The sequence below is a fragment of the Cystoisospora suis genome (genome assembly GCF_002600585.1).
Source record: "Cystoisospora suis strain Wien I chromosome Unknown contig_1831, whole genome shotgun sequence".
Lineage (NCBI taxonomy): Eukaryota > Apicomplexa > Conoidasida > Eucoccidiorida > Sarcocystidae > Cystoisospora > Cystoisospora suis.
This window is the reverse complement of record NW_027154631.1, coordinates 1,676-11,852: the sequence shown is the minus strand read 5'-3', so window position 1 is coordinate 11,852 and position 10,177 is coordinate 1,676. Positions and strand designations below refer to the sequence as shown.

Below are 10,177 nucleotides of genomic sequence, written 5' to 3'. Positions count from 1 at the left end.
TTAGTCTATCTACCTGTCTTGAATCTATCTTGAATCTATCTATCTATCTATCTATCTATAACTCTTCTTCACAACCTGAGTTAAAGCGAAACAGAAGACAGGGAAACCTCTATATGCCCCACATCAGAGATCCCTTCTTTCTTCTTCTCCTTCTTTCAGACACCACCTCCCTACGTCTCGTACCTATATGATGACTCCCTGGCAAGGCATGCATTCCCTCGCCAATAGGTCGAGCAGAAAATTCTTTCGTTGAAGCGTGACTGAAGCTCCCGTCGAGTTCGAACCCAGGAGCTGCAGACGACGCCGCGGCAGCTCCTGCTTGTGCCGAAGTAGAAGAAGGATGTGGTAGAGGAAGAAACTCTACAACTGGATAGGCGTAGGTATTGAGAAGAGCAAAGAAAGGCATCTCAACACACAGTAACCAGTTGGACCATTTCTGAAGAAGAGAGAAAGAGACAAGAAGGGAAAGACAGAGAGAGAGATAGAGACAAGGAAGAAAACAAACAGATCAAGGAAGGAATGAAGAGAGATAAATAGATACGTATGTATGTATGTATGCTTGTGTCGCGTATATGCCTGGGAAGCTTTGTATTCCATATACGTATTAGCTTCTAGACAAAGATAAGTCCGTGTTAGACTATATGAAGAAAACCCTATACATCCACATGTAGGGCCTCACTCGGCTCATACCAACTACCAACACATACAAAGATAGTCGTGCACGTACCATATACATATGTATATAGAGAGAGGGCGACACAGAGAGATATCATGTCTGAGAGAGATGAACTCTATCCTCTTCTTCTTGTTTCCATAGCCTGTCCTTTCTCCTGATCTCCTGGTAAGGACTGCTCTTGGAGACAAAGGCCTTGATGATCCAGGTCTCTTTGTACACTCCTTGCTGAATGAATAGACAGAAGAAGACTCACATATACACCTACGAGACACGAGCTAGCTACACGAAAAAAGCAATCCCGGTGCCTGCTAAAAGAAGACACCGATACATACATAGGGGTCCTCGTGGCGGCTTAAAGATTCTCATCAGGATATACATATGCACAAACCAACATCTTCCATATCCCATGAATAGCAGCATGGTTGATCGCATACCAGAGGAGATACTTCTTTCTCACTGCATAGCGGCTAGTTCCTTTCCCGATGGGTGAGACTGCCTCCCCCCTCATCTGCCTCTTTGTTGAAGATGTGAAGGAAGGCTGTAGTAGGGCTTCCTTACCGTGACGTCGCGTACAGTCATGCCGTCGACTATTCCAAGGAAGAAGGCTTGATACCACGTAGCCACGATAACTAGCTTCATAGCAAAGAACTTCCCGACGGGATGAAAATGCCGCTGAGAGCATGCAAAAGATAGCGAAGAAGCTACGAGGAAGAAGCTTCATTACTGCTACAAGCCAATCTTCGTCATGGGGAGAGAGACAGATAGATAGATAGATAGGTAGGACGATAGATAGACAAATAGATGAAATGACAGATAGATTGGTTGATAGATGAGGGAGAGAGTGAAGAGAAGGGATAGAGAGAGAAAGGACAGATGAAGAGGAAACAGTGAAGAAAAGAGAGAGCGCAAAACAGATAAAAAGAAAGAGATGAAAGAACTTCGTGACTAGGTGTAGATACATCTTGAACAAGAGATGCACTCTATGCACCCATATCTATACATGTGCGACGTATTTAGTGAAATACACATATCTTGACAAAGGGAAGACGAAAAACGTAAGTGGCCTCGTCAGTGAATCCTTCACTGAATCAACAAGCAACTCGATGATATGCGGAGATACTTACTGAGAGAAAACAAGAAAAAAAGAGAGAGAGATAACCATATCAAGTTATCTTTTTTCTTTCTTTCTCCATTGTAAACAAGATCTCTCTCATCTTAACATAGAAAGAAAGCATGAGGAGAAAGGCATGACGCCGCACCACACGCGAAGTCTGAAGTGGTCTCTTTCTACACGTCCAGAGCCTTCTATGAGAAAGAGACGAGACGCAGTCTGGCTATCTCTAACAAGCTCATCGCTCGTTCAGCCGTCTGAGCCAAAACGACTCGCCTCAGTGGTGAGAAAAGAGGAGAGAGAGAATCTAAGTGAGGGGACAGAAGTCTATGCGTACTTGCAGCAGAGGGGTGAAGGAGAGATAGACTGCATGCAGAGTGGGTTGATCTTCTTCTGACCAGTGTGTAGAAAAAAGTGAGGAATCGAAAACTACTTACGAGAGCAGGGAGTTTCCTTGTAGCCAAATAGAATAAGCCTAAGGCATAGAGGGCTCCGCATATAGAGAAGTTATACAAGACCATATAGGGTATCTGGTACTCGAGCGAATGATACTTCCCCACACTAAACATAACAACGGAGAGGATTGCCATGGTAGGCTTGACCTACAAAGCAAAACAAACCACCGCATACACAAAGACACACACCCACAGAGTCATGCATATACATACATAGTCAGACATATACATACACAATACAACAAACATGAGGAGGATCGTCTGCACAGATACACTTATATGACCAAACAAAGGATCTTTGGATCTTTCTTCGAAAAGGAACGTGCGGGAAAGAAAAACACTTATACACGTACGCTCTTGGACGAATGTTCGGTGGGACAGAAGACGCATTCTCGTTTTATCTAGACACCTCTATATACATTTATATAGAGAGAGATGGCTCAATGGAAAGAGGAACAGCATAGAGACGCACATAGTTACAGCAATCAGCCGCGCGAGTATGCCTGTGTACGTACACCCACCCCCCCCTTCCCGGACTCCAACATGTCTGTCGATTCCATGGTACCCCAGGATTAGACTATCAGAGAAGTTGAATCAACACATAAGGACACTTTTATCTCTGTAAGAAAAACTCTACCGGCCTCGATACAGAGAGGAGACACACTTAGGAAGAGACTGTGTTGTCTATGCCCATCTGCATGAACATATGTACACATATCTATACAGCTGCTAAGTGATACTCTTGTCTGTATCTATTGACACTATACAACTCTCGGCTAGCATAGGACGGATATACGAGCTCTAGCAACAAAGAGACAGGCACGGTAAATGTCTTATCGTCACCTGTATCAGAGGGAAGAAGAGCAACTAGGCCGAGAAAGCCTATCAGTCAAGGAGGAAGAGAAAAGAGACACGTGAGAGAGTAAGAGGAGAAGAGCTGTTGTCCTCCCCTCTTTTTTCTTACGAAAATGAACTGAAGGATCCATCTCTTGCAACCTTTCACAAAAGCGAGGCCGGTCGGAATATTATCATCGCAGACAAGAAAACTTTCTTCTCCTTCTCCTATACATCCTAGAGCTTTCCTTGTTCTCCCCCCGCAGCAGAGGAAAGACTTGCCCTCTCTTCTCCCCGTAGGGTGATGGAGATGAGGCCGTTGAGAATCAGAGGGAAGACTCCTCCCATGATAAGAGAAAGCATGGCCTCCTCCTCCTCGTGGGGTTGTGCCTGTCATATCATGACCCCTGCGTCCATTCATGGCGAGACGACTTCTTCGATCTCCTTCTGCTTCTCCTCTAGCATTCTCCGGGGGTGTTATGACAAGAACGCCTGAGCCTTCTACAGCTCCATCTCCCTGGTGTGTCGAACGGGGGGGGGGACAATCATCGCTCTTGTCGCACTCTCGTTTCTCTCCCCTATGAAGATCAAGACAGCCTTCCATATTCGCCTCTTCTTCTTCTTTTTCAGCCTCATGGCGCCTGACGCCACTACGACCTTGTTCTTCTCCATCTTTTCCTCCTCCTGCTCCTCCCGCTCTTTCTTTTCCTATGATGACAACAGGAATCTTCCCAGGATGAAGGTGAGAAGTCTTGCAAGAGAAAAAGCGATCTTTCTTTCCTTTGCCGTTGAATGAAGAGGGAGAAGAGAGGGGGGGTAGGGTACTCTGACTCATCGCGTGCATTTCCTCAGGGGAGACGCCACCTCCTCTTCCTTCTTTCAAGAGATCGCTATTGTAGTTCTCGAGAGATGAAGAGGAATATTGAGGAGGATATGCAGTTAGCGTTCGGGATGAAGAAGAGGAAGAAGAAGAAGCGGGAGGGGCATTAAAATTGGCATCTCGAGTCGACGATGAAGAAGGAGAAGAGAAGTCATCCGAAGAATACTTGATCAGCCTTCTCCAGAGATGGAGAAGGAAAGGGATCGGCTGGGGATGACGTATAGATCCAGGGTCTCGGCTTAACGCACTGGCGCAAACGTCCTCACCGCCACAGCGAGCTAGAATGAGACAAAAGAATGAATAGACAACTACAGCTTCCCAGACATCTCGTAGAGCTTCGACATAAAGAAATTGACCCGGAAAGATCAGAATTACTAGAGATGATACTGCAAGAACACACAAAACAGACAAGCAGGCAAACATCCTATCATCATGAAAGGGCACGAGTAACTCCCGCCGATGAAGAAACAAAGGGCTCTCTCTCTCTCTCTCTTCAAGCGCATGACTATAAGCCCCGAATAACCACAAGGATAGACACCCCAAGGTGGTACGAAAGGGAGACGGCATGTAACGCATCCAGACTTAAGCTCTCCCCGTACATCGCTATAGACGTACAGATCTCGCGTGTGGTGCACGTATCTACACATAGACATCTAGCTGAGATCATATTCATATTTTTTAAGTATTGGCTTGATACGACGACACTTAATGCAGACAATAGAATGGTCATGAGTATAACAATAGAGCTAGCACTAGGTGCACAGACTCCCGACAAAAGCGAAAGAGGAAGAGAAGGAAGAGGATCTGGGAAGAAACTGCTGGACAGAAGAAGTGAGAGAAAAGAAGCTCGTGCCCCACACAGGATAGAGAAAGATATCTTGTCTATGTTGAATCTGGGAGGTCTTCTTGTCATGAAAAGAGACAACTTACTAATACAGAGGGTATGTGGAAGGCTACTGAGGAATCGTTTATCATAGAGCTCATACAATTCCTTCGTTGATCAAGGCAAACAATCTCAGTTCCCTTTTCCTTCTTTCACCCTTTACCACATACATACATATTCATCCATCAGAGAAAAGAGACAACCTGAGCCGTCTATAGACCGAGAGGGAAGCTCGATCAAAAAGCGCAAAAAGACCGTCTTTGTCTAACAGCCGCTCTACCGGCGACAGCATATATACATATCTTGGTGTGAGGCCTGCCGAACATCTATGTATATACAGCCAGGTGTATGTACACCTATATACATGGAAACGGAGAACGCACGAATCGGACATCTCTCAGATTGAGTTCGCTACGGGTGGAGGATGATGTGAGGCGATGACTAGAAAAAGAGATGTCTGAGGAATGACAATGGGTATGCATGAGTCAAGAAGATGAAATGAGCTGTAGCCTGCAATCAAGAGGTACCGTCTTCACCAGGTAGAAAAGAACTTCCTTTCTTTTCTTCTTTCTGAGAGACTGCTGTCAAGACACTGGGGTGAGAGTGCATGCGGAGCAGGCGTGCTTTTCAAGAAACAAGCATATACAAAGTGACGACGAGAGGAAGGTGTTCTGATACTACTACGCTAACTAAAGAGGCCAGAGAGGTATTCTAGTTGCTTTTTTGAGAAGAAAACAGAACGAAAGAAAGAGGGAGAGACGTACAGGCGTAGACAGGAACGAAGAGAAGAATACGAACGACGTATTTCTGAAGAGAAGGAAAGGCGTAATGAGCCAGGTGAAGGAATATCGTGACGCCAGCTAACAAGGAAGCGATAAGAGCGCAGAGACATCCCAGGGCGAAAACCCATCCTATGTCTATGAAAGCTGAACGATTCTGAAAGCAAGAAAAAAAAAGAAAAACCGTTGTTTTCTTACATGCATGCGAAATATTGAAGATACAACACACAAGCAAGTATTCAGTTGAGTGTATATACACCTGCTGGGAGACTAGAGATATCCTAGCTCCTGTCCATCCATAAAAAGTGTGAACCCTGAGCTTTAATCGTCGATACCTCCTTTTGCATGCAAGCTAATATATCTTTGTACATATGAATGAAGCTTTCTCAGACATGTTCGACCAGAAAAGACAGCGCCATGCGTATGAAGATGCATGTTTAGACTTATGTCAGAGACTGAGTTGGCCATGACGCCTTGAAGACTCCTTCTCTTATGAAGCAGTATGCGGTGTATAGATACCAAGTGATATACTTGTAGATAGACACTCTGCTTATACCACCTCCTCTCTGTATCATCCTGCTCCACAGTGAGGCCTCATGAACATGTCGAAGAGAAAAAAGAGTGAGAGATAAGACTTCCTCTAAATCATGGTGTCGTGTCCATACACCCCATGAAGACCCCCCACTGTGCTTATGGACACCCCCGCTTATGCGCTTTCGATTTTTCCCCAAAAGCCGTCGCCTGCTCTAAGCAAACACATGCTACTCTCGTTGTGATGGATGTGAATGATCTGAACCGCGACCAAAAAAGCCCCGGCTTGTCCACTGCCCTCTTCTCATCTCGCCCGCGGGCCCTTAGCTGACCTCACTTGCAAGCCGGGGGGGCTCATCGCTCCCCGTTACACTTCCGTACACCAACCACAAAGAAGACATCGGGGAAAAAAAGAAAAAGGCATAACACAGTGTCCATACACCGCATGAAAGACTCGCACTGTGTTTATGGGCACCCCCCGTCATGCGCTGTCTTGTCAACGTCCCGATAGTCCGGCAGCAAGAGAGTCGTTTCGAAGAATCGAGAGCGATGCTATCATGTGAGGAGAGTGAGAGCTCCCTTTTGGGGCGACCCAAAGAGCTAGGCTGAAGAAGTATCTTATTGTTTTATAAAGAGAGGTCCCTCAAGCGAATGACTACGGGGGGGTTCCATTGTTGGATCAGCAGTAGGCAAGTAGAAAGGAGACAAGCTACGTCATGTGAAGACTTCTTATGATGTAGATAGCTCCGAGAATAGACTTTTCTTCCACGTATATGACAACATAGAAATCTCATAGTGATATCTCCGTTCCGATTAAAGAGAAGTCTATTCCTGAAGCTATATACACCATCATAATAAGTCTTTAAATAATCTAGCTTGAAGTTCGACAGTGCTAGAAGTCCGTTCCTATCTTGGTGTGCATGTTGGGGAAAAGGAGTGTAGACGAATCTTCAGATCTCCTGATCCCCCGAGCATATCATACCCCCCGCTGACAGGAGGTGACACGACCTGCACCCGTCAGACCTATCTCCTAAGAGAGACGTAGCTCGGTATACGAAACTTCCTTCCGGCGACAGCTGTAAGAAAGCAGGTTTGTTTTATGTCTTCAAATTTATCAGGCAACCAGAAGAACGAAGAGAGACAGAAAGAAGGAATCGGGACCCTACCAGAGAAGGGGAAGGAAGTGCTCCTACTCCCTTAACACCAGCTCCAGGAAGAGCCGGCGACTCGAGAAGATCAGACGCGGATTCCATCTCCAATAGGAAAAATGGGCTGCGCTGTTTGTCATGAAGACGAGAGGAGATCTTAGGAAAACATATGGTTCGAGATATCCTAGAGTGATTGAAGAGGTCGGGGGAGGGGCGGAAGTCTCGCCTATCATGCCGACCACCTACTTTATATAATGGTATACCCGCACGGAAGCCATAGAGAAACACAAGACAGAAGAGTGCTTCTACGGAGAGACCTGTTGAGACGGAAAGCAGAGAAGATCAATTTTGGTCCTATTGACGGTCGTAGTGAAGAAAATGGAGTAGAGACCTGAAATCGGCTTGAACTGGAGATCGAGGGAAAGAGCGGATGAGCCGACAGTAGAAAAGACAGAATCCGCGTTAGCGTTGATTCTAGACCTAGAAATCTTTCACCGGGTGATACACCCCACACGAAAGGCACACAAGCCTTGATAAGAAAGAAGAGGTGGTGAGTGAGGTCGACTCAAAGCATCAAAACGCGAAAATGAGAAGCAAAACTAGGTGCAAGCGTTACGGGCAGGTGTATATACAGCGGGACCCAGAGATGGAACATAAAACAAGGAGCTCCTCTTGTGGTCCCCAGTCAGTCCTGCTGGAGACCCCGAAGACCATGAGGTAAGAAGAAAAGTGAGTTCGTGTGTTCAAACCAGAGAAACCGAGCATGAAAACTGCATGGCAAAAATTGCCAAGGCCAGCAGTGATTTGGTGGAGTGGCTGTATGCCGCGAAGTGCACATACATCCTGTAGAAAAACGTTCCTCGAGGACCACAGTCACTTCCAAGATCCCCAAGATGCGCATCGGGACTTATGGCCTTGCGCAGGGACAGGACCCCACATACAACAGTTGGTAGGTCTCCTATTCACTTAAGGTCAGGATAGACACGTTGTTTATCTGTTCTTTTGCCGCTATGCCTCCCGGTCTCATCTCTTCACGCGCCCCCTGCAAGAGCTTCCACACGGGGGGGAAGGCCTCTCACGAGAAGGCGCCGAAAACACGAGTGGAGCGTAGCTCCTTCGGAAAGTGAAGGTTTCTTACTAGAGTCATGCTTTAAGGAACCGGAGAATCACTCCTGGACACTCCGGCATCGCATTGCAGCAGTGACTCGAATAGACTGAAAGAAAGAATTTGAAAGGAGAGCTCAAGGCGGTCCCCCCGCACGACATGACACGTCGCCCTCCCCGCTCTGGAGACTGAGACACCGCCTGACCCAGAAATTGTCATGAAGCAGCCTGACGAAGGGATAAGTCATTTGCGGTGTATCAACTGAGGGTGACAAGAGCACCAGCACTTCGCGATCTGTCGCCCATCACAAAAGACCTCGGCAAGGGGGACTTCCGGTTCCGAACGGAGTTTGCCATCAAGAGCAAGGCCGGAGACGGCAAGAAGCGCAGACTGAGCAGACTGTTTCAGCGAGGAAAGTTGCGACGGAAGAAAGAGAGGAACGAAGCGCGACAACACACAGCAACGGGCAGGACCATGTCTCAGTCGAGTGTCTCGGACACAAGGCTTCCTCAATGTGAGACGAAGAAAGGAGCGTACTCTGCACGGTAACGAGCCATGTTCTCTCTGGCAGAAGAAAACGCACAGAACTGATAAGCTAACCGGGACGAAACACCTTTCGAACAGAGAGAAGCAAACAGTTGTGTCAAAAGAACACCAACCATTGTTGCGACAAACGTCCGATGTTTATCCTTCTCGAAGACGATGGTGGCATCTCTTATGAGTGAGACAAAGGGCGGTCGAACTGCCAATGCCGCGAAAACATGGAGAGTTGACACAGTTTTGGCAGGACACATCGACGAGCCGCGGTCGCTGGCAAATTAGAAGCTTCGCGAACCCCGCGGAAGAGGGCATTTCATGGTTTTATCCTGGCTTCCCTTAGACACGAGATTTGCCTTTAGAAAAGCCAAAGGAAGCGGGTACTGTCTGAAAGAAAGCGTTCGTCGCACTGTCCCGACAGTCGAAGTCCCGTCGAGAGAGAAAGCCTCTTCTGAAGCCTGCATGAACCGCATGTGTAGTCAACGCACCTGGGAGCTTCTAGACAGACGAAGAAAAGTCTCTTAGGCCCGTCTGTTGTCTGGATGCCCGAACACGATACAGCATCAGACAAGCAACGCAATCGCTCGAAAACAGCTTGTCTGAAAAAGCACTAGCAACTGTATTGAAAGACACGTATTCTTCTTTCGCGTTGTTTGAGAGTGGATTCCGTTGTGACCGCTGCAGTCCGGCTGGCGACAAGCGATAAGGTGTACGCTCCTACGGCAGCGAACGCCCGACCTGCGGATCTACGGACCGGTACGTACTTTCTTACTTGTATGCGCTGACTAGTAGAAACCGTGCCTGCTCCTTTGAAGTTGTTCAAGAAAACCCGCCGCACTTCGACCACCGCCGTACGATGCCACAGCAAGTATAGGAAACGGAATGCCAAAAGAAAAAGACAAGGGAGTGAAGCGCCGGGCCCTGAACTGTGATCTTTCCTTACAACGTATAGCTGGAGAGGAGGCCCGATTTAATCTTTCTGTGGTCGCTGCCTGTGGCTGCTCCAGTCCAGAGATTGTGCACAAAGCAAAAAGGAAGCGCCGTCTCGTTAGGACACTCCAGCGATTGTTGTAAGACTTTTTTATTGTCTGTGTTGTTGAAGACCGCTCAGTCCTGCCTGGACCGCGCGGGGCCTGCACGACACTTGCCCCAGTGGGCGGGCATACTATAGCACAGCGCCCGACGGGCGCGACATCCGTTACTCCACACCAAAGCACAACACTGACTGCAACTCGTAT

At 47.4% G+C, this 10,177-nt stretch overlaps 1 protein-coding gene across 1 annotated transcript in view; it reads right to left on the bottom strand.

Annotated features, from left to right (window-relative positions):
* CSUI_004072 (transmembrane) overlaps positions 1-9,538 on the bottom strand; it is a 16,747-nt gene extending 7,209 nt beyond the window's left edge. Inside the window, exons 1-6 of the mRNA XM_068064267.1 lie at positions 7,316-9,538; positions 5,604-5,775; positions 3,207-4,342; positions 2,225-2,389; positions 1,235-1,348; positions 184-436 (exon numbers count right to left, since the gene is read on the bottom strand). Coding sequence (XP_067923756.1) covers positions 184-436; positions 1,235-1,348; positions 2,225-2,389; positions 3,207-4,342; positions 5,604-5,775; positions 7,316-7,402 — 1,927 coding nt within the window. The 5' untranslated portion in view covers positions 7,403-9,538. The remainder of the gene's footprint in view (positions 1-183; positions 437-1,234; positions 1,349-2,224; positions 2,390-3,206; positions 4,343-5,603; positions 5,776-7,315) is intronic.
* Positions 9,539-10,177: the final 639 nt, after the last annotated feature.